The 22,957-nt window shown below is 41.6% G+C and overlaps 6 protein-coding genes across 6 annotated transcripts; 5 read left to right on the top strand and 1 right to left on the bottom strand.

Annotated features, from left to right (window-relative positions):
* The first annotated feature begins 6,867 nt into the window (after nucleotides 1–6,867).
* On the top strand, nucleotides 6,868–8,067 carry LOC132258520 (L-dopachrome tautomerase yellow-f-like). Its single transcript, XM_059755851.1, has one exon. The coding sequence runs from the start codon at nucleotides 6,868–6,870 to the stop codon at nucleotides 8,065–8,067; it is 1,200 nt and encodes a 399-aa protein (XP_059611834.1).
* Nucleotides 8,068–8,412: 345 nt separating this feature from the next.
* On the top strand, nucleotides 8,413–10,137 carry LOC132258519 (L-dopachrome tautomerase yellow-f2-like). The gene is made up of 2 exons (XM_059755850.1): nucleotides 8,413–8,548; nucleotides 8,613–10,137. Exons 1-2 carry the CDS (start codon nucleotides 8,416–8,418, stop codon nucleotides 9,956–9,958), a joined length of 1,479 nt encoding a protein of 492 aa, XP_059611833.1. The 5' UTR covers nucleotides 8,413–8,415; the 3' UTR covers nucleotides 9,959–10,137.
* Nucleotides 10,138–17,954: 7,817 nt separating this feature from the next.
* On the top strand, nucleotides 17,955–18,905 carry LOC132258266 (HIG1 domain family member 1A, mitochondrial-like). The gene is made up of 3 exons (XM_059755487.1): nucleotides 17,955–18,179; nucleotides 18,246–18,372; nucleotides 18,480–18,905. Exons 2-3 carry the CDS (start codon nucleotides 18,279–18,281, stop codon nucleotides 18,686–18,688), a joined length of 303 nt encoding a protein of 100 aa, XP_059611470.1. The 5' UTR covers nucleotides 17,955–18,179; nucleotides 18,246–18,278; the 3' UTR covers nucleotides 18,689–18,905.
* A 28-nt stretch (nucleotides 18,906–18,933) lies between these two features.
* Nucleotides 18,934–20,383, top strand: LOC132258264 (uncharacterized). Its single transcript, XM_059755483.1, has 3 exons — nucleotides 18,934–19,203; nucleotides 19,269–20,093; nucleotides 20,155–20,383. The coding sequence occupies exons 1-3, from the start codon at nucleotides 19,040–19,042 to the stop codon at nucleotides 20,327–20,329; spliced, it is 1,164 nt and encodes a 387-aa protein (XP_059611466.1). The 5' UTR covers nucleotides 18,934–19,039; the 3' UTR covers nucleotides 20,330–20,383.
* A 54-nt stretch (nucleotides 20,384–20,437) lies between these two features.
* LOC132258265 (partner of xrn-2 protein 1-like) lies at nucleotides 20,438–21,098 on the top strand. Its single transcript, XM_059755486.1, has 2 exons — nucleotides 20,438–20,705; nucleotides 20,776–21,098. Exons 1-2 carry the CDS (start codon nucleotides 20,536–20,538, stop codon nucleotides 20,921–20,923), a joined length of 318 nt encoding a protein of 105 aa, XP_059611469.1. The 5' UTR covers nucleotides 20,438–20,535; the 3' UTR covers nucleotides 20,924–21,098.
* A 358-nt stretch (nucleotides 21,099–21,456) lies between these two features.
* Nucleotides 21,457–22,817, bottom strand: LOC132258518 (uncharacterized). Its single transcript, XM_059755849.1, has 3 exons — nucleotides 22,068–22,817; nucleotides 21,543–22,003; nucleotides 21,457–21,478 (listed from the first exon to the last, which is right to left on the bottom strand). Exons 1-3 carry the CDS (start codon nucleotides 22,122–22,124, stop codon nucleotides 21,457–21,459), a joined length of 540 nt encoding a protein of 179 aa, XP_059611832.1. The 5' UTR covers nucleotides 22,125–22,817.
* Nucleotides 22,818–22,957: the final 140 nt, after the last annotated feature.

Genomic DNA, 22,957 nt, shown 5'->3' with positions numbered 1-22,957 from the left:
AAAAGATGCCCTAAAGACAGACAAAGAAATATTCTCACGAGGCTTTCGTTACAATATAAAAGACAAAGCAGAATAAGAAGAGAATCAGTTCTTCAGCGAATTCCCAATGGCGAAGGTTTTTAGTGTGTTTTGGGCTCTTTTCGGATGCCTTTTTGTTGTTGGAGGACTGAAGAATAATGGCGTAGAAAGAGTGTTTTACTGGAAGGAAGTAATATTTGAAGATCTTCCATATAAAGGTGAAGTTTTAACTGTAATTTAGTGCACATATCGAGTATAAGAAAAAGTTCATTGCAGACGACACTCTCATTGGACCATATCCATACAACATTCCGTCCAGCAATGATGTTACGGGAGTTAATCATCATGTTGCGAGTGGATTAATGGTCACAACAGTCGGAAGGCTTCGACCAGGAGTTCCTTCAACACTTAATGCTTTCTGCCTAAATGATTACGATGAAGGCACGAGTCCCCATCTTTGGGGATTTCCGAACTACGAGAGAAATACTCTCAAGGCATCATTTTATAGTACAAGTCGTAATCTGGCATTCAGTGAGAAAGACAAGTATTCCGCTGAATATTACAATGAATTCTATAGTGGTTATAATCGCGAGAATGATTACACAATAATCAATATCTACTATCCAGTCGTTAGTGAGCGATGTAATCGTCTCTTTGTTGTGGACACTGGGACTCTTGTCTATTCGCCGACCGAAAGTTATCAAGCTCAAAATCCAGCACTTCTTGTGTTCGAGTTACCATTGAACGGATGCCAATCAAGGAGATTCCCTTTAATTCGGCGTGTTGAAATTCCTCAATATCTCTGGACAAATTCAGCTGGTTACACAGCTGTCACGCTTGATTTTCATCCTAAGGGTTCTTGTGATGATGTCTTTCTGTACATCAACAGCGCATTAGAACACACTATTACTGTTTATGACTACAAACGCAACGATTTTTGGGTATTTGCCGATCAATCAATGAAACCGATTATTGCTGAATCAGCTTTAAATTTTAAAACATTCAGTTACACTCTCCCACTTGGAGTAACAAATATTGTTCTTGGATATCAAGATAGGAATGGTGATAGGAATGCATATTTCGGTCCATACTCCAGTGTTTCTGAATACGTTGTAACGACAAAGCTCTTAAAGAATAAGAAAGCTTCCTATAAACACAATCCAGAGGACTTCACCTTAATTGGTTATCGAGGCTGTGGATCTCAGGCCTACAAACAAGCCTTCGATCCAGAAACAGGAGTGATTTTCTTCGGAGAAATAAATTCGCACAGAATCAGCTGCTGGAATACCAAACTGCCCTTCAATCCGGACACAATTGGAGTTGTTTTCCAATCGGACGCCTCTTTCTACCCTTCTGAAATACACTTGGATTCGACAGGATATCTTTGGTTTTTACCGAATCAACTTCCTATCCTTTACATGACTGCTGATCAGTTGAATGTAACTGAGATTAATTCCAGGCTCTTCCGCGTGAAGGCATCTGAAGCCATTAAGGGAACAATTTGTGACAATTACGTTCATCAATATTGAAATTGTGTAATTAAAAATATGTTGATTAATAGAATAAAAGCATCATTTTACACAATAATGCTATCGAAAATAGTTTCTTTTCCAACTTAACACACATTTGCTTCTATTTTGTTCACCGTAATTCACGTGTTGACCATAAAGTATCGTAAATTCTCATAGAGATACTCGTGTCTATCTTGGTGCAAATCATTATGTAAATTCTATGGGAATTTTGGCGATACTGAATTTTTTATCTATTTATTTGAGATGCATAGTTAAAAGCGACGATTTTCATTTATAATTCGATAGTAGGTATAAAAGGCGAGGAAGCAAAAGGAGAGAATCAGTTCTTCAGTGTTTTCACAATGGCAAAGATCTTTAGTGTGTTTTGGGCTGTCTTTGGGTGTCTTTTCGTTATTGAAGCACTCAAGAGTAATGGTGTAGAAAGAGTGTTCTACTGGAAGGAAGTTATGTTTGAGAATCTTCCACTGAAGGGTGAAGTTTCTATTGTGTATTAGTGTTCTTCTGAAATTAAAAGAATAAATTTTGCAGATAATACTCTCATTGGGCCCTATAAATATCGCATTCCAACTAACAATAATGTGATGGGAGTTAATCACCACGTCGCGAGTGGATTAATGGTCACTACAGTAGCACGAGTGCGACCAGGAGTTCCGTCAACTCTGAATGCTTTTTGCTTAGCCGATTACAAGCAAGGCACGAGTCCTCATCTTTGGGGATTTCCCAATTATGAAAGGAACACTCTGAAAGCCTCATTCTATAATGAAGGACGAAAGTTATCACGTCACGAAAAGAACAAGTACTCAAATTACTATCATTTCTATGGCGGTTATAATCGCGAGAATGATTACACAATTATCAACATTTATTATCCTCATATCGATGAGCGATGCAATCGCCTTTTCGTTCTGGACACTGGATATCTGCATTATTCGCCAACTGTTAACTACGATGTTCAATATCCAGCACTTCTTGTTTACGACCTGCCTTCAGATGGATGCCAAACGCGCAATTTTCGATTAATTCGACGTGTTGAGTTTCCCAAATATCTCTGGACCAATTCAGTTAGTTTTCATTCAGTTACAGTGGATTATCAGTCCAAGGGTTCTTGCGATGATATATTTCTATACATCACGAATGTCTTTGATAACAGCCTGATTGTTTATGACTACAAACGCGGGGACTTTTGGTCTTTTGTGGATGAATCTATGAAACCCATTCCATCTGAAACGTCATTCGTATTTGAAGGAGATCTTTTTACTCTGCCATTAGGAATAGTTAATGTTGTTCTTGGTTATCCGGACAAAGATGGTGATAGAAATGCTTACTTTGCGCCTTCTGGAAGTTCTGTTGAGTACGTCGTCACAACAAAGCTGTTAAAAAGTAGAAAAGCTTCTTATAAATATAACCCGGAAGATTTTAAACTCATAAACTACCGTGGATGCGGATCTCAAGTTTACAAGCAAGTCTTTGATCCAGCAACTGGAGTGATTTTCATCGGCGAAGTGAATTCGCACAGAATTCGATGCTGGAATACTCAACTTCCTCTCAATCCAGACACAATGGGAACTGTATTTGAATCAGATTCCCTATTATATCCCGCTGACATGTATTTAGATTCGCAAGGTTATCTTTGGTTCTTAGGAAATCATCTTCCGACTATGTATTTGACTGAAGATCCACTAGATTTATCGAAAATCAATTCCAATTTGTTCCGCGTGAAGGCATCTGAAGCCATCAAAGGAACAATTTGCGACACGTATTTTTATTAATAACGGTATTTTAGAGATAAGCTCAGAAAAATGTAAACGATAAGGTGTTAATCAAATAAAATATAAGCAACTCTTGCCCCGAATGGTGTTGGAAATCACTTTATTTTAGATGCCTTTAACTATATAAAGCAACATATTTGAGTTTATTTTATTCACCGCACCTCACGTGCCACAATAAAAGATAAATCTTGGAGATATAGCAAATCATTATGCAAATTGTGTGAGAATTTAGAAGATATCGAATATTTCATCAATCTGTTTCATGTGCTCTAGTTTCAAAGAAAAGTGTGGATCATTTGCTAGTATAAAAGTCGAGGAAGCAATAAGGAGAGAATCAGTTCTTCAGTGTCTTCACAATGGCAAAGATCTTTAGTGTGTTTTGGGCACTTTTCGGATGCCTTTTTGTTGTTGGAGGAGTTGCAAGAAATAGTGCGGAAAGAGTGTTTTACTGGAAGGAAGTGATTTTCGAAGATCTTCCATATGCAGGTAAACTGTGAAAGGCAAATTAGTGCTCGATCTGAACTAAAAAAAAATAATAATATTCCAGACGATACTCTCATTGGTCCGTATCCATACAACATTCCGTCCAGCAATGATGTTTTAGGAGTTAATCATCATGTTGCGAGTGGATTAATGGTCACAACAGTTGGGAGAATTCGACCAGAGGGCTGAGTCTTGAAAATGGTCAAAATCAGAATCAACAGAACCTCATCGATTTTTAACTTGTTGACATGATCACAATTTTGAAAGTTTCGTGAGTCTTGAGTCAAAATCAGCCTTCGGAATTTTTCGGGAGGGGAAATGCTTTCGGAACGCAGGCAGAAACGTCATTTTGTTGTTTTGATTTGAGCCAAGTTGAGGTGTTTGAGGCAGAAAATGATAAAAATGCTCCTCAAACTTAACTTTTACCCCAAGGAATTATCCTGGGGTGTTTGCCCACGCCTTAAGAAGGCTAAAATTAACCCTCGGGCGACAAATATGTGAATAATGTGCATTATTAACGTACATATGTTCTCCTGCGGTTATACGAGAAGTCCCAGGAGCAGAATGAGACTTCTGTGAGTGATCTTGAGGTGCCCCACGAGATGAGGATCGACTTCCTCCCCTTTGCAAAAATTTCTCCATCCATTTTTTTTGTTGAACCAATTGTTCATCTTCTGATTACACTTGGATTTGTACTATCTGTAAACATGTTCAGTTCATTGATTCATAATTCATGAGACTTAAGCACTAAGCAAAGGGCGAAGAATTTGGGAATTCCATTCAATTAAAGATACCTTCAAAACTGAAAATGTTTATGGCAAGGATTATGCATGACATAATAAAATTTGGATTATCGTTGCCTCAACACTGCAAAGAGGGACTCTCAGGGACTCAGCGCGCATGGAAAGAAATTATTTTCAGTCCCTGAGCCTCTTACGCGAGCGCAAGAAAAGAGATGCTTATATCTCGGCTGTAATAAGGAAAATTATCAATATAAAATTAAAAACAATTAGAATAATTATTCTATTATCCATTTCCGATGCCATCGATGGCCATTTGATACTCTAATTGAAGTAAAATCTTAAAATTGAGACACTGAGCAATCGTGTTGACTCGATGTTCTCATGTCAACACGAGTTGATTGATTTTGAGCTAATTTTGACTCGGTTTCTGACTGATTTTTACTCAAGACTCGCAAATTTCTCAAAATCAGTCAATTTCCACTGATTCTGATTTTGACGAATTTCAAGACTCAGCCCTCAGGAGTTCCGTCAACACTTAACGCTTTTTGCTTAAAGGACTACGATGAAGGCACGAGTCCTCATCTTTGGGGATTTCCGAACTACGAGAGAAATACTCTCAAGGCATCGTTTTACAATCAAGGCAGACAATTGGATTCCCCTCGGAAGAATTATTATCCCGCATATTATAACCACATCTACACTGGTCATAACCGCAAGAGTGATTACACTATCATAAACATATATTTTCCTCACGTTGACGAAACATGCAATCGTCTTTTTGTTGCGGACACTGGAGTTTTTCACTATTCTCCGACATTGACTTATGAAGTTCAATATCCAGCACTTCTTGTTTATGATCTGCCATATAATGGATGCCAAACGCGCAATTTTCCATTAATTCGACGGGTGGAAATTCCCAAACACCTTTGGACAGTTGGGGCAGGTTTTGATTCTATTACGCTCGATTACCAGCCCAAAGGATCTTGTGATGATGTTTTTGTGTACATCACAAACGTCTTTGATAACACCCTGGTTGTTTATGATTACAAGCGCGGGGAGTTCTGGTCTTTTGCCGATGCTTCGATGAAGCCTTACTTATCAGAAATTTCTTTTGACTTTGAAGGGGGCCTTTATGAGTTGCCATTGGGAATAGTTAATTTGGCTCTTGGGTATCCAGACAAGGATGGTGATAGAAATGCATATTATTCTGCTAGTGGAAGCACTGTTGAATACGTTGTCACAACAAAGCTCTTAAAGAATAAGAGAGCTTCTTATAAATATAATTCTCAGGATTTCACCCTTATTGGCAATCGGGGCTGCGGATCTCAAGCTTACAAACAAATTTTCGATCCGGGAACGGGAGTTATATTCTTCGGTGAGGTGAATTCGCACAAAATACGATGCTGGAATACTCGTCTTCCTATCAATCCAGACACAATGGGAACTGTATTTGAATCTGACCTTTTGTTATATCCTTCTGACATGTATTTAGATTCGGAAGGCTACCTTTGGTTCCTTTGGAATCATCTTCCGACTCTGTTCGTGACTGAGAATTCATTAGATACAACTGAGGTTAATTCTCATTTATTCCGCTTGAAGGCATCTGAAGCCATTAAAGGAACAATTTGTGACAATAATATTCGCTTGTAATAGATAGTTAAGCTCTGAAATACCACAAATGCCACTGATGGAATAGAAAAAAAGATCACTCTGCAACTATCATTATATCCACAGCAAGAACAAATAAAAGATCGAATGAATTTTCAATAAAAAATCTGATTGAATATAAACATTGATTAATTAATTGGATCCAACAGTCATTTCACGCTATTTCCTACTTCAAATCAATTAATGCTTTCAAAACAGAGAGCCTTTTCTCATTTCTCTCATTCGCCGCAGCTCGAAAGGCAAGAAGAACCATAAATTCTTACTGTTATCCCAGCGAAAATGCAAATTCTCTGAGAATTTCGGAGATAGTCATTAATCTGCATAAAATATCGCGTCACGGCAAAGTGTTCATCACTTGGATTCCGTTAGTATAAAAGTCGAGAAAGCCGCAAAGAGAGAATTAGTTCTCCAGTGTCTTTCCAATGGCGAAGATCTTTAGTGTGTTTTGGGCTCTTTTTGCATGCCTTTGCGCCGTTGGAGGTCTCAAAAATGGTTTCGAAAGAGTGTTTTTCTGGAAAGAAGTCATTTATGAAGATCTTCCATATCCAGGTAGTGTTCGAAATATGAAATTGTGAATCATCTACAGAAGTGCTTATTCCAGCTGATACGCTCATTGGACCGTATCCGTACCACATTCCTAGCAATAATGACGTGATGGGAATCAATCACCACGCCGCAAGTGGATTAATGATCACAACTGTAGCGAGGCTTCGCGCAGGAGTTCCATCAACTCTGAATGCCTTTTGCTTAGCCGATTACCAGCAAGGTACGAGTCCTCATCTTTGGGGTTTTCCGAACTACGACAGAAACACCCTTCAAGCATCGTTCTACAATGAAGGACGAAAAGGGCATCACAACAAGAATAAGTATTCTGGTGGATATTACAACCATTTCTATGGCGGTTACAATCGCGACAATGATTACACAATTGTCAGCACATATTTTCCAAATGTCGATGAACGATGCAATCGTCTGTTTGTTGTCGACACTGGAGATCTCTACTATTCGCCATCAATTAGCTATAATGTCCAGAATCCGGCACTTCTTGTTTATGAGCTTCCTGCGAATGGATGTCAAACGCGTAATTTCCCATTAATAAGACGCGTTGAAATTCCCAATCATCTCTGGAACATTAAACTTGGCTTAGATTTCATCAACTTCGATTATCAGTCTAAAGGCTCTTGCGATGATGTCTTCTTGTACATCACTAATGACTCTGACGGCGTTCTAATTGTCTATGATTACAAACGCGGAGAATTCTGGTCTTTTGATGATGTTTCCATGAAGCCGGTTCAAGCCGAAAGATTCGTTACTTTTGAAGATAAAGTATATGAGTTCCCATTGGGAATAGTAAGTGTTGGTCTTGGATATCTAGATAAAGATGGCGATAGGAATGTTTACTTTGGCACTGGTTCAACTGAAGCTGAGTACTTAGTCAGCTCAAGGGTGCTTAAGAACAAGAAGGCATCCTACTCTTCCAATCCAGATGATTTCAAACAAATTGGCTATCTTGGATGCAATACTCAAATCTTCAAGCACGTCTTCGATCCAACAACAGGAGTGATTTTCTTCGGCGAAACGAATTCGAAGAGAATCAGCTGCTGGAACACTAAACTTCGTCTCAGTCCAGACACAACTGGAGTTGTTTTGGAGTCAGATCTTCTGCTATTCCCGGCTGACATGTATATTGATTCGGAAGGTTATCTCTGGTTCCTCGGAAATCATATGCCTCTTATATATTTAACTGAAGATCCTCTAGATTTAACCAATGTCAACTCCAATGTACTTCGCGTGAAGACAACTGATGCCATCAGAGGAACTGTTTGTGACGTACAAAACACCTATAATTATTAAAGTGTAATAATTTTGACTATAAATAAAGCATAGAATAATTTAGTTATTCATTTTTTACAACCATTGATGCTAATAAAAATCACGATTCCTAATTTAAATTACAGATTCGTTTAATTTCCTCTGCATTCTTCTTGAGGATAAGCAATGAAAGCAAATAAATCTTTTACCCCAGCAAAAGAAATGTGCTTTATTACACCATTTGGGAATGTTAATAAATACAGAATGCAAAATCTGGAGGACCGGTTTCTTGAAACTGTTTCTGATCATCTGCAATTTGCAATAGCTGTGCCTGCAGTATAAAAGTAAAAGAAATCTCTGGGGAAGACTCAGTTTGTAAGTGGTACAACGATGGAACGGAACAATTTGCGGATATTTCTTTTACTCTTTGTGTGCTTTTTGGTTGTTAAAGGTGCTAAAAAGAATGGAATAGAAATGATGTTTTACTGGAGGGAAGTTATATATGAGGATTTACCTTTACCTGGTAAATGAATCAAGAAATAAGTGTTTTCTTCAACTCAATTATAATTCGTTGTGATTTATCGCAGATGACACAGTTATTGGGAAATATCCATATCACATTCCTGCTAATAACGATGTCATAGGACTGGCTTATCACGCCAAACGACAATTAATGATTGCTACTGTTGGGCGTCTTCATCCAGGAGTTCCATCATCACTCAATGCATTCTGTGTAAATGATTATTACGTCGGGACAAGTCCTCATCTCTGGGCATTTCCTAATTACGAGAAAAACACTATCAAGGCGTCTTTCTACGACAACACACAAATAGACAGTCGAAAGCTGCATAAGAAAGGAGAGAAGTATTCTTCTGGATACTACAATCATTTCTACGAAGGCCAAGCAACTTATCCTGCAGAGAATTCCCACAATACACTGGAAGATTTCTCCATCATTTCAGTGTATCATCCAGTCATGGACGAACAGTGCAATCGACTTTTTGTTATCGACACGGGAAATCTCTATTACGGCCCCAATGAAATTTACGCAGTGCAAAATCCTGCACTTATCGTCTTCAGAATAACACCTGAGACAACACGAGGTTGGAATGGATGTGGCAGCCGAGAATTTCCAGTGATACGAAGAGTGGAAATACCAAATCATTTGTGGACTGATGCAACAGCTTTCGCCTTCTTAACACTTGATTTCCAGCCAAAGGGTTCTTGCGATGATCTCTTCGTGTACATTACTAATGTCTACGACTTCACTCTGACGGTGTATGATTACAAACATAACAGTTTTTGGGCCTTCAAAGATCCATCAATGAATCCTATCATCGCAGAATCTAGTATGATTTTCAGCGATTATTTGCATTACGATTTTCCCTTTGGCATCACAAATCTCGCTCTCGGTCGACCTGATAAAGAAGGTAATCGTAATGCTTATTATGGTCCTGCTGCCTCGACCGCAGAATACGCAGTGTCCACAAATATCCTGAAGACCCCACCAAAACGTACCTCCAATAAAAACAAAGGGGATTTTACTCTGCTCGGAAATCGCGGCTGCAATACTCAAGTCTTCAGCCGTACAATTGATCCTCACACTGGAGTGATTTTCTTCGGTGAGACACAATCCAAGAGAATTCTGTGCTGGAACACGCAATATCCACTAAATCCGGACACAATTGGAGTAATCTACGAGTCTGACGCTCTTCAGTTTGTCTCAGAAATATTTATGGATGCGGAAGGATATCTTTGGTTCCATTCTAGCCATCTTCCGCTCTTCCTCCTCCCAGAAATACCTCTGGACATAACCGATATCAACTCCAGAACATTCCGCGTCAAGGCATCAGACGCTATCAGGGGAACAGTTTGTGACGTCCAAAGAAGCTATCAATATCATGTTCTCAAAGATGTTTTTGGTTATAAATAAAGAATTGAGGAAATTGATAATCATTGAATTGTTTGCCTTCTAATTAAGGTGGATATCTGCGCCTGTCGGAGCTTACATAATAAAGAGAGCTTCTTGTGAAGACTAATTCAGATTAATTTTAATGTGACGTCTTTATGAATATCATTAAGGTGAAAAAATATGTAAATTCGACAGTCTTCTGAGAGAGAGAGAGAGAAAGAGATCATCAACCTTAAACCACTACAATGTATCAAAGTGTGTATAAAAATATATAATCTATTCAGTTAAGAAACTGTAAATCTGTGTAAGAATTCTTATAAAGCGATCCTTGCTTTTCTGTATAGAGAAATACAAATTGAAGAAGAAATGTTATCAAACATTTTAATGAACCATTAAGAATATTACTTTAGCAGATACTTAAGAATCTCGCTCTCCGTGTTGAATGTAAATAATATAACATATATTTAGCGAATAAAAGTCCATTTACGAATTTAAGATGTATCTCTCCAAATAGGCTGTTCAATATGTAAATCATGAAGAGACGAAATCGCTCTTGGATTTGTCAGTCAGAGAAAGTTCTCGACGTATAAAAGTGCGGGGAAACGTGGAAAAGAGATCAGTTATAAGACAAAGTGAGAATGGAACTGAGCATTGCAAGTGTGTTTTGGATTCTCCTCGGCTGCTCTTATCTCGTCAAAGGGCATTACAGTGGTGGAGTGGAGTTAATGTACTTTTGGAGTAGAGTGAAGTACGACAATCTTCCCCTTGACGGTGATTTGTGCGCTTCTAGCATGCGATAATAGCTTCAAATCATCTAATAAGTGTGAATCATTGCAGAAAATTCATACATCGGGAATTATCAGTATTACATTCCCTCCAACAATGATGTTCTCGGTGTTGAATATCACGCGCGAAGTAGATTAGTTCTGGCCACTGTTGGACGTCTTAGACCAGGAGTTCCGTCCACACTCAATGCCTTCTGCTTGGATGATTATGCCAAAGGCACGAGTCCTCTTCTCTGGGGCTTTCCAGACTACGACAAGAACACTCTGAGGGCGTCCTTTTACGGGAATGAACACTACGACATTCGGGAGTTGGACAGGAGTAATAAGTACTCCTCGCCAGAATATTACGGCCACATTTACAACAGCCATCGTCATAAGCCAAGCGCGTACTATGATTACCCGGAAGACTTTTCCATCATCTCAACATATCGTCCAATTGTGGATGATAAGTGCAATCGACTCTTCCTACTCGACACCGGATTGTTACACTATTCAAGTAGTGAAATCTACACTGTGCAGAATCCCGCTTTTATCGTGTTTGAATTGCCAACAAATGGATGCGAGACCAGGACATTCCCAGTCATTCGCCGTGTGGAGATTCCCAGAAGCGTTTGCAAGGACCCTCTGGGACTCATCTACGTCACTCCTGATTACCAGTCGCGAGGAACTTGCGATGATGTCTTCTTGTACATCACGAGTGCCTTTGAGAGCACTCTGATTGTTCACGATTACAGGCGCGGCACTTTCTGGTCATTCACTGACTTCTCCATGAGACCCGTCATGTCCCAGTCGGACCTGATCTTCCAACCGAACTTCCCCTACGAATTCTCACTGGGAATCATGAATTTGGCTCTCGGATATCCAGACAAGGATGGCAACAGGAATGCTTACTTCGCTCCCGGCGCCAGCATTGGCGAGTACATTGTGTCCACGAAGCTGCTGAAGAACCACAAGCACGGCGCCAAGTTCTCCCGAAGCGACTTCACACTCATCGGCTTTCGTCCCTGCGACTCGCAGTCAATGCGACAGATCATTGATCTCACCACTGGCGTGATATTCTTTGCTGAGATGCAATCCAGAAAACTCCGCTGCTGGAACACACGACTTCCACTCAGTCCGGACAACGTTGGCGTTGTCTTTGAGTCAGATGATCTGCAATTCGTGTCAGAGATTTCCCTCTCACTGGATGGATACATTTGGTTCCACTCCTGCCACCTTCCCATCGTATTCCTCAGCGACATGCCTCTGAGCAAGAAAGAAGTCAACTCGAGAACATTCCGCGTGAAGGCATCAGAAGCCATTAGAGGAACAGTTTGTGATATTTCGAATTCGCCACGAGAACTCACATCTTCACACGAGTCTGATGATGACTAAAAGCCTCAGAACGATATTATGACATTAGAATAAAAGCTTATTATCATATCACTCGTAAGAGACATGTTGAGGCTTCGAGATGTAATAAAAAATTCAGTTCAAATACTTTTCCTATCTCAAAATGCTAATTTATTACCTTAAATTCTTGAGGGTGTTTGATGACAACTTGTTTGAAAAGGAGTGAATGTCTTTCAGGAGTATAAATACGGCGACGAAGACAAAGACAGAGTCAGTTTGGTGAAGTCTTTCGAGATGAGTACTATTTTCATAGTGATTTTGGCAGTTTTCTCGTGTTTGCGCAGCACTAAAGCAGCAACAGAAACTTATTATTGGCGGAATGTGATTTATGAGAATCTGCCTCTTTCTGGTGATCCAAAAGGATTCAAGAAGTGTTATCCATTCAGTAACTAAAGTGATTCTTTTCAGATGACACCCTAATTGGACCATATCCTTATCACACTCCCGAAACCAACGACGTCCTCGGAATTGATTATCACTTTCAGAGTGGAATATTTATAGTGGCCGTTGGACGCCTCAGACCTGGAGTTCCGTCCAACCTGAATGCCTTCTGCATTGGGGATTATGTCGAAGGATCGAGTCCTCATATTTGGGGCTTTCCGAATTACGACAAGAACACTCTGAAGGCGTCCTTCTATGACGAGAGTTTCCGCATTGGGAGAAAACGCAACAAATATACGTCCAGCAACTACACTGAAGTGCAATCAGCGTCGAATTACTTCAATCCACTCAATGACTACAACATAATTTCAGTGTATCATCCAATTGTGGATAGTCAGTGCAATCGTCTCTTCATCCTCGACACAGGAGTTCTGCGCTATGGACCCTCTCTTACGTATAGCGTGCAAAATCCTTCAATCTTAGTGTATCAATTGCAAGCCAATAGTTGTATTACTCGCAACTTTCCACTGGTTCGTCGAGTGGAAATCCCGAATTATCTGTGGAAACTCGCCGCGGGATTCGGCTACATAACAGTGGATTACCAAGAAAAGGGCTCTTGCGACGATGTCTTCCTGTACATAACGAATGCCATGGATGCCACCGTGACTGTCTATGATTACAAACACGGAGAGTTTTGGCAGTTTGCAGACGAGACAATGAAGCCTATTCTCACTGATGCTCACATGGTGTTCAACAAAGACTACAATTATGATCTTATTCTTGGAATAATGAACGTTGTGCTTGGATATCCGGACAAAGACGACAATCGGAATGCTTACTTCGCCCCTGCCGCCAGCATTGGCGAATTTGCCGTCTCCACGAAACTCCTGAAGAAGTCAAAGAGAGCAAACAAGAATTACAATCCGGAGGACTTCAAACTTCTGGGCTATCGCGGCTGCAATTCACAAAATTTTCGGCAATTCTTCGATCACACAACTGGCGTGATATTCTTCGGTGAGATGCAATCAAACAAGGTTCGATGCTGGAACAGCAAATTGCCTCTGAATCCCGATAATATTGGCATCGTCATGGAATCAGATAAAATTCAGTTCATTTCGGAGATTTTTGTGGACTCCACTGGAGTTCTGTGGTTCCTCACCAATCAACTTCCCATCATCTTCCTCAGTGACATTCTTCTAGACACTGAACAAGTCAATTCACGGGTTTTTCGCATAAAAGTATTGGATGCCATCAAGGGAACAGTTTGCGATATTTACCAATAGTTTCCGCAGTTATTGAATAAAAAGATCATCAAATTTACTACTTTGTGTTTTATTTCTTTTCTCATCAAGCAGCCAAACTCCTAAATCAGATGAACAGCAATATTTTTCTCACTTTGTGACACCAGATAAATCGATGTGTTTATGCTAAAGACTAGATATCTCCATAGAAGAAAAAAAAAAACAGATAACAAATTACTACCAAATTTTAACCATTCAGCGATTCCACGTGAAATATCTCATTAATAGTATGTGATTTATTAAAGTTCTCTAAATAGTACGAATTCTAATGTCGAAGACCTCATTCAGACCCAATCTAAAATAGACAATTTAAACACATTCTTAGATATGCAAATTCAACTTGTTTGTGAGATTCTTTCTTCGGTTATAAAAGTACCACAACAGCAAGAGGAAAGTCAGTTTTCTCAGGAAGGTAGAGAGATGAAATTGAACTCTTCAATAGTATTTTGGACAAACTTGGCACTTTTAAGCTGCCTTTGTGTTTTTAGCGACGCAAAGAAAGAAGATGTTGAACTTGTGTACTATTGGCGAGACGTTATTTACGAGGATTTACCGATTAATGGTGAACATCTTGCATTTACAACACTCATTTAGCAACTCAAGTGCACTGCTGCTTTGCAGAAAACACACTTATCGGCCCGTATCCTTACTACATTCCCGGCAGCAATGATGTGCTCGCGATTGGTTATCATGAGCAAAGTGGACTTATGATTACCACCGTTGGACGCATTCGACCGGGAGTTCCATCTGTGCTCAACGCCTTCTGCGTAAGTAATTACGCCAAAGGCACAAGTCCTCACATTTGGGGATTTCCTGACTACGACAAGAACATGCTGAAGGCGTCTTTCTACGGCAACAGCGCGGAAGACGATTCGCGGAAATTGGTTAGGAAGAAACACAAGTATTCTTCAGGGTATTTCAACCATTTCTACAATGTTTACGGAGCCGAGCGTCCTTACAATCCCCTTGAGGATTTCTCCATCCTTGAAATTTACGGTGTTCTTGTGGACAATCGCTGCAATCGACTTTTTGTTCTTGACGTTGGCACAATACGATACAGTGATACTGAAATCTACATCGTTCAAAATCCCGCAGTTATTGTCTTTGATTTGCCATCTGATGGATGCACAAATCGAAAGTTCAGAGTCATTCGCCGCGTGGAGATTCCTCAGCATCTTTGGAAGAATGCTTTGGGATACACTTTCGACATTTTAGATTACCAGTCGAAAGACTCTTGTGACGATGTCTTTATGTACTCAAACAACATCTTCGACAACAGTGTTCTTGTCTACGACTACAAACACAATGAATTCTGGACATTTGCGCATCCTTCCATGAATCCCATCACAGCCGAGGCAACCTTGTTCTTCGCCCCCAAAGATTTTTACTGGACATTCTTCATGGGAATCATGAGCATAACACTCGGACGGCCAGACAAGGATGGTAATCGCAACGCTTACTACGCTCCTGGCGCCAGCACAGGAGAATACTTAGTCTCCACGAAGCTCCTGAAGAATCGCAAACGAGCGCCGTCAAACTTCAATCCCAAGGACTTTAAGCTCATCGCTCATCGCGGATGTGAAACTCAAACTAATCGCAGAGTATTTGACCTCAGAACCGGTGTGATGTTCTTCGGGGAGATGCAGTCAAAGAGACTGACGTGCTGGAACACAGAAAATCCCCTCAATCCAGACACCCTTGGCGTGGTGTTTGAATCAGACGCAATTCCATTCATCTCAGACATGTTTATAGACTCAAATGGATATCTTTGGTTCCTCGCCGATAATCTTCCCTTCATGTTTCTCTCTGACCAACTCCTGGACACATCTGAGATCAACTCCCGACTTTTCCGCGTCAAGATAAGTGATGCTATTAAGGGAACTGTGTGCGATATAACCAGATATAGTCCGCGAAGAGTCTTCTTTCATGGAAAGTAAATTAATAATGGAGCTGAAACAAATACACATGTAAAAATGTGTAAAAATAATGCATAAATGTATTAAAATATTGTAATAAAATTTATTATCAAATTTCTAAATTGTTCGACAAATCTTGACCCAATGACACCATCCTCCTTCCAAGATGCAGACAAAACCAATAAAAATTATACGACAAATGACATCCTAAATGGGATTGCTTGTCACTCATAAATTCACTAGAATTTGTGTGTTTGTTTTCATCAGAAAACCAGTTTAAGTCCAACATACCGATGAAGTGTGCAAAATATTAAGTTTGGTATAAAAACGCAAGAATATTTTGGAAAAGACAGTTTATCCGCGTCTGCAAGATGAAGACGAGTGTTTTGCAAGCATTCCTTGCACTTCTTTCGTGTAAAAGTGTTGTGAATGGTTTTAAAAAAGATACAGTGAAAGAGATTTTCCACTGGAAGAATGTCACCTTTGAAAATCTACCCTTTGACGGTGATCAATTGTGTTCTAGTTTGTGTATAATTACTACAATTACTATTTGTGATTTATTTCAATAGAAAACGCCTTCATTGGAAAGTATCCCTATTACATTCCCTCAAATAATGACATCCTCGGTATCGATTATCACGCCAACATTCAAATTATGTTCGCCACTGTTGCACGCGTGCGACCCGGAGTTCCGTCAACATTGAACGCATTCTGCACAAGTGAGAATTTCGGCTACGAAGCAACAAGTCCCAGTGTCTGGGGCTTTCCTGATTACAAGAGGAACACTCTAAAGCCATCCTTTTACGGCAGCACATCGTATGGCATTCAAAAGTGGCAAGAGAGGATTTTCACGAGTCCTAACGAAGACTTTAGGATCATTTCTGTGTACAAACCTTGCGTCGACAATCGGTGCAATCGCCTTTTTGTGATTGACACAGGAGTTTTGCACTACTCAACTTATGAAGTTTACAATGTGCAAAATCCCGCACTGATTGTCTTTGAATTGCGATCAAACAGCTGCAAAAGTCGACATTTCCCAGTGATTCGTCGCGCAGAAATACCCAAACATTTATGGCGAAATCCCGTGGGTTTTGTCTACATCACTGTTGATTTCCAAGCTAAGCAAACGTGCGATGATGTCTTCATCTACATCACCAACGCCTTCGACAACACAATAACCGTCTACGATTACAAGAAGGAGAGCTTTTGGACATTCAGTGATCCTTCAATGCGTCCAATCATTGGCGAATCGGTGAAACTTTTCGGCAACGCATTTCACTACAAATTGCCACTTGGAATAATGAACTTGGCTCTCGGATATCCAGACAAGAACGGGCATCGCAATGCATATTTCTCACCTGGCAGCAGTTTTGCTGAATACATTGTGTCAACGAAACTCCTGAAGAATGCCAAGCGAGCCCCAAACAAGAACACTTCAGGCCTGTTTACCCTCATTGGTTATCGCGGCTGCAAGTCTCAATCCATGCGGCAGATTATTGATCTCTCAACTGGCGTGATGTTCTTCGCCGAGATGCAATCGAAGAAAGTTCGCTGCTGGAACATTCAGAATCCCATTAATTCTGACACAATTGACGTGATTCACGAGTCAGACGATCTACAGTTTGTCTCGCACGTCACTCTGGACGCTAAAGGATATCTATGGATCCTCGCCAATCATCTTCCCATCATTTATCTCACAGACATTCCTCTCAACACAACCAACACTAATTCCAGGCTGTTTCGCGTAAAAGCTTCAAAAGCCATCAAAGGAACTGTTTGTGATGTGGTTTAACGAGAATTAGATTTCTTAGCTTATTGGCAAAGGATTAACAACAAATAATGTGTATTAGAAAATAAAGATAATTGTACTTTACAGTCTATTTTCTCAGGAATATTAAGCAGAAAAGAATTTCCGCAGTGTCTTTGACGCCATGTCTTTCCTTTCTTAGCAACTGCGACTCTTTGGCTCTTTCTTGGGTCTTAGAGTGCGAAAAATCACGAGAAAACGTGTAAATAGCATAATATGGAAAATTCTCCAAAAGGCAAGAAAACGTGTCCACTCACGTCGAAAGCTGCGAGGAGAAATGACCAATGAAAATGCATCTTCGTTGAGTTTCCCCACCGCGACCCAATAGCGAATGTTCGCCGACTCCAAGCGAGAGAAAGTTGAGGAGAAATTGGTCTAAATTCTCACGTGGGTGGGATTTTTTTCCCCCACCTTTTGGTCGTCGCTCTCTCACGTGGACAATTCGTGAGAGGGAGAGCGGAATCCAGTATTCTCTGAGAGAGTGAGAAAGGCGAATGCAGAGATTTGACGTCGTCAAGTTGCACAAATTCATGTGAAATTTCGTGAGAAGTGTGTTCTTGAGGCATTTTCGGCACTGAAATTCCCTCAAAATTCTCAGTGATTATCAAAATTATCCTTGTTGTGCATCTCAAGCGTTAGTGAGTGGAGATTAGTGATTTGGTGAGTTGTTGCTGGTGAAAAATGCCCTTGAAGTGCACAAGGATGATTTTCACGGTCTTTTCACAGTGAATCTTCGAATCCGTCTTTCCTGCCCAGAAAATGGCTCCTGGCAATCAAATTGTGGATTTCGGCGATGAATCGCACGGCTCGCGTCTGGCGCGGAAGACCAAAGAGGCTCCCTTTATGCCAATCGGTGAGATTAAGCCAGATGATTGCCTGTTATCTAACAAGCAACGCTGACCTTGATGCTCTTGGCGTGAACTTCTGCACGTCCTCCACTGAAATCTCTCGCTGTTGCAGGTATCGCGGGCTTCCTGATAGTGGGCGCCATTGGGGCGTACAAGTATCGCCACCGTGGCTCGATGAGCACCAGTGTTTTTCTCATGCAACTCCGCGTGGCGGCGCAGGGCACGGTCGTGGGGGCCTTGACCATCGGGCTGGCCTACACGATGGCCAGGGAGTACCTGTTTCCGCTGCTAGATAGCAAAGACAAGGGCGAGGCCAAGTGAGGCGTCTCCGGAGAGTGAATTAGCGAATTTCTGTCTGAACCGTGAGTGCCGCAAAGGCGCCCCACGAATTGACGAGTGGATGGATGAGAAACACTTGAGAATGAATGCTTTAGAGTATATAGAAAATGCCCGTGATATCAATTCTCATAAAGTGTATTTATTCCCATTTGACATTGTGAATGAGAAAATACAGTAAATTCTATTTTTGTGGTGTAAACAGGCGTTTTCCTTGAGACAGTGCCCCAATTTCCTCTTCGACGAGTTCTTTGATCTTGACGAAGAGTCATAAAGTGTGGTTATGTTGACACTCTCGGACGTTTGATGAGGATTCTCGAGGAAATATAGAGGAAAATGATGAACAATTGGAGAGTGGCAGACTACAAGACGAATCATGAGCCTGAGGAGCACTGGAAACTGCGAAAAGCCTTCATGATGAAGCACAAGAGAGACATTCCGGAAGATGAACTCGTTTGTTTGGCCCAAATAATGATCAACATAGAGTTTCTGGGCTGCCGGTGAGGACATCCTTGGTATTCACGTATCTCTATCATTGTTGAAGTGTTCTTGGATGTTGTTTCAGCTACTCCAGGGAAGTGACGCTACGAATTGAGGAGTTGGCAAAGGATCTTCTGGCAGATGTGCGACAGAAGCGAAAGAATCGCCTCCGGAGAACCTTCGTGGGCGCCTCTGATGCCGCTTCGGCCAAAGTCAAAAGATCTAGTTTAGCAGACACTCTGAAGAGACCCACAAACACCTCAGAACCGCCCTCGAAGAAACGCTTCCAGGAAGAGTCCGTAGACTTCACGTCAAAGTACGGCAAGATCATCATTTACGATCCTTCCACGGACAATTTTCAGCAATCAGCCGCTTCCCTGATGCAGATTCTACGCGCAAAATGTGGAGCTGCGGTCGTGGAACAGCCCAGCATGCTGGGCGACAGCTTCCGGACGGTGATTTTGGTGAATGGACAAGTTGCCGGTCAAGCGGATTCTTCCAGCAAGGCGTCGTCGAAGAAGGAAGCGTACGAAGATGCGCTGGCTGAACTCAAGAAGCACTGCTTCACGCTACGCGTCAAGAATTCCTTCCTGTCGGAGGGCAACGAGACGATCAGGAAGCCCGAAGAGGGCGCAGAGAAGAAGACTGAATCGCAGAAGCTCGGCGAGGAGAATCTGGGCTTCAAGCTGCTGAAGTCGCTGGGCTGGAAAGGAGGCAGTCTGGGCGCGAATAATCAGGGAATCTTGAATCCTGTGGAGCTGTCTGTGAACATTGGGCGCCAGGGACTCGGCGCCAACACAAACACAGACTATTACAGGAGCATCCTGAGGAACTACAAGAACACCGTCACTCTCTATGATCTCGTGTTCACCAATGAGTTCAACAGCGACGAGCGCGCAATCCTGCACAGGTGATTTTCTTTGATCCCTCGAAGCTTCCTTAAGAAAGCGTGAAATCATGGTTTTTTGCAGACTCGCCAGTCAACTGGGCTTAAAATCCAAGAGTTACAGCAAGAATGAGGATCGACACCTGGTCATCAGTAAAAAGATAAGCCTATTTGATATGGCGAAGGATATAATTGAGCAGAGAGATCCTGCTCTCATGGAGAAGTTCATCCTAGTTCCACCAGAATCGCCAGATTTATAATTTTGACGCTAAGCAAGTGGGAAGAAAATATTCGTTTTTTATTCTGGAGGAAAAGCGTGGAGAAAATTGATTTTCAAAAACATCGTTTCAGCGCCAAACGAAAACTTGCCGAAGGTTGACATAACCTCAAGTTCACCTTGTCAAATTTATGTTTACATTCCGCGGCGTTTACTTTTGTGTCTTTTGTGAAAAAAAAACCCTTGAAAATGGATTTCCCTACAAATTGGAAGGTCGAGGACTACAGAACAACGTACGAGAGCGACGAGCATTGGCAATTGAGGCGCAATTTTATGGAGACGCACAAGGAAAAGTTCCCAGAAGATGAGCTCGTGTGTTTAGCGCAGACATTCACAAATGTGGAGTTTCTGGGCTGCCGGTGAGATTCTGCGTCGCACAACCTTCCCAGGATCTGCCTTATAATGCTTTCTCCTTAATTTCCTTGCTAGATATCCCGCTGAGACGATGAGGCTCGTGGCAGAGCTGTCAAAGGACGTGGCGAAAGAGTTCCGGAAGAAGAGAGAATCGCGCCTCAAGAGGACCTTTGTGCAGGCCTCAGACGCTGCCGAGGCGAAAGCCAAGAGAGTTAGGAAGTAAATTTATTCAGCACTGATCTGGGATTGCTGCCGGCGTCGGATTTGCTGGAAGAGACGCTTGGAAGCGGCTCTAATGAGTTGGTTCGGTGAGTTCAGCAAATCTTCCCAGGAAATTTGATCGATCTGCAAGAAGTGGGCAATTTTTGAATAAACGGGGTGTTTTTTGTAAGAAAATAGACAGAACCTTGTGCGAGAGTCTCTCAAATTGTCCGCTGGACAGATGGTCATCGATGGTGTTGAAGAGCAGGATGATCGACATGTATTGCAGATCAATTTTGCCCAAGAAACTCACGTAATCCACGATCTGCTCCATCACAGTCAAGTGGTTCTGGATGATGCGCACAGCTGCGTCTTCCAGACTCATGTCGCAGAGGAATTTCAGGAAGATCCTGTAAGAATTCAGGGATGATTGGAAAAACAGTTGGATGGGAAACCCAGAAACTCACCCAATGAGCTGAATTTCGCGCGGATATCGCAGCCGACAGAGGAGATTGAGGAAGGTCTTGAGCAGGAAATGTGTCTTCTCGTGATTCATCACGATCCTGCGTCCGCTCTCCTGGGCGGCGATATGTCCCACTACAGAAGTGGCGGAGCAGACGAATTTGTAGTTATTGCTGGGCATATTCTCGCGCTCGTGGACGCTGTTGAAGTACGATATCAGCGTGCGCTCCACAAACTTGAAGTACACTCGGATTTGGGCTTCAAATCCCTCGATCAGGCGACTCGTGTTGCTGTCTTCTTGCGTCAGGACGCTGAGGAGTTCCGTGATGCAGCATCCCATGGAGATGAAGGACTTGTTGCTGCTCTCCATCTGCTTGCGCACCTCTATCAGCTCCTTTTGGGCATTCTCAGGCGTCGTAGGGCCCTGAATTCCTTCATTTGGTGGCTCTGAAGCGCTTTTCTGTCCCACAATGACTGATTTCACCTTCGCATGGAGAGACTTCGTGAGGGCAGAAATCTTCGCGTAATCCTCATCAAGCAGACGCTTTCTTTCAGTCCCCTCTACGCCTTGTTGTGCGGCAATCTCCAGCAGATCAGCCACATTTCTCGAAAGCTCCTTGAGAATCGGCGAAATGTCTTCCTGCAAGGCATTGAAGAAACCCATAAAAATGACCATTTTACACATTCGGGAAGCTATTTCTCACCGAATATTGCCTCTCCTCCTCAATCACCTTCCGATACAGCTCTAATTTCTTATCCATGGTAAAGAAAATCTCAGAAAATAAGCAAAAATCAAATTTTGTACGTCGTTTTCCCAGTAATTTTGTTTCTCATTCTCCCGCCAGGCGGCTTCGTTCGCTTCGTTCAGCGCCTAATTACCAAATTGCGAATCGGAAAGAAATTCAGTGGATCGTCGAAGGAAATTTCTACGTAATAAAATAATTTATTGAGAGAATCGAAAGAAATTTCAGTATTCAAAGCACAAATTGAGCGTCTAAAAAAGTGTTTCAGCCATAAAATTGTATAATTTCAATAGTGCTTTTGAATTACAATGGATTTTCTGAGTGTTCTTGGAGAACTCTGTGGATTTGTCTGTTTCGTCGACAGACGATTTTTTATTTAGGCGATGTTTTCGATATTTGCGCCTTTTTGCGGCGCGCCAAATTGGTCTGTGGAGCCACATTTCGGGACTTTTCTCTTGGGAAATCCCAGAGGACGGCGAGAAAGCACACAAATAGTGATTGTAAATTTTATTTTGACGAGAAAAACGACAAGTCGCAGAGAGAAACTGTCAACAACAGAGATAAGGCGCCTGATTGAGTAATTAATTCATTTTCGCGTCAATCCGGAGGTCAAGGGGTCACGCCTGCAAATGCCAGGGAAAATGGGTGCCTGTGAAATTACCATTTTTCGCCCGAAAACTGACAGCTTAATTGTTTGCACTGCCAACTAATGGACGGAGATGTTGAGAGAATAAACCTTGGTCAATTATCACGGTGGCTTCATTCGCTTTTATTGAGCAGAAGAGAGTGTTTCAGCGTCAAAAGAGCGCTGAAATAGTAAGGAAATGTTGCAAATGCGAGACGTTCGCTAT

Source organism: Phlebotomus argentipes, unplaced genomic scaffold (assembly GCF_947086385.1).
Source record: "Phlebotomus argentipes unplaced genomic scaffold, Phlebotomus argentipes genome assembly scaffold_4, whole genome shotgun sequence".
In the NCBI taxonomy this organism is placed as follows: domain Eukaryota; kingdom Metazoa; phylum Arthropoda; class Insecta; order Diptera; family Psychodidae; genus Phlebotomus; species Phlebotomus argentipes.
Note: the sequence above shows the minus strand (reverse complement) of the source record. Positions and strands in the feature narration are given on the sequence as shown.

Coding starts and splice junctions, on each gene's coding strand:
- LOC132258265 (XM_059755486.1), top strand. CDS start 20,536: ATGGATTTCCCTACAAATTGGAAGGTCGAGGACTACAGAACAACGTAC. Junction 20,706..20,775: donor GTGGAGTTTCTGGGCTGCCG/GTGAGATTCTGC, acceptor TTTCCTTGCTAG/ATATCCCGCTGAGACGATGA.
- LOC132258519 (XM_059755850.1), top strand. CDS start 8,416: ATGGAACGGAACAATTTGCGGATATTTCTTTTACTCTTTGTGTGCTTT. Junction 8,549..8,612: donor TGAGGATTTACCTTTACCTG/GTAAATGAATCA, acceptor GATTTATCGCAG/ATGACACAGTTATTGGGAAA.
- LOC132258520 (XM_059755851.1), top strand. CDS start 6,868: ATGGGAATCAATCACCACGCCGCAAGTGGATTAATGATCACAACTGTA.
- LOC132258264 (XM_059755483.1), top strand. CDS start 19,040: ATGATGAACAATTGGAGAGTGGCAGACTACAAGACGAATCATGAGCCT. Junction 19,204..19,268: donor ATAGAGTTTCTGGGCTGCCG/GTGAGGACATCC, acceptor ATGTTGTTTCAG/CTACTCCAGGGAAGTGACGC. Junction 20,094..20,154: donor GAGCGCGCAATCCTGCACAG/GTGATTTTCTTT, acceptor GGTTTTTTGCAG/ACTCGCCAGTCAACTGGGCT.
- LOC132258518 (XM_059755849.1), bottom strand. CDS start 22,124: ATGGATAAGAAATTAGAGCTGTATCGGAAGGTGATTGAGGAGGAGAGG. Junction 22,004..22,067: donor AGGAGGAGAGGCAATATTCG/GTGAGAAATAGC, acceptor AATGCCTTGCAG/GAAGACATTTCGCCGATTCT. Junction 21,479..21,542: donor GTCCACGAGCGCGAGAATAT/GCCCAGCAATAA, acceptor ATCGCCGCCCAG/GAGAGCGGACGCAGGATCGT.
- LOC132258266 (XM_059755487.1), top strand. CDS start 18,279: ATGGCTCCTGGCAATCAAATTGTGGATTTCGGCGATGAATCGCACGGC. Junction 18,373..18,479: donor GGCTCCCTTTATGCCAATCG/GTGAGATTAAGC, acceptor TCGCTGTTGCAG/GTATCGCGGGCTTCCTGATA.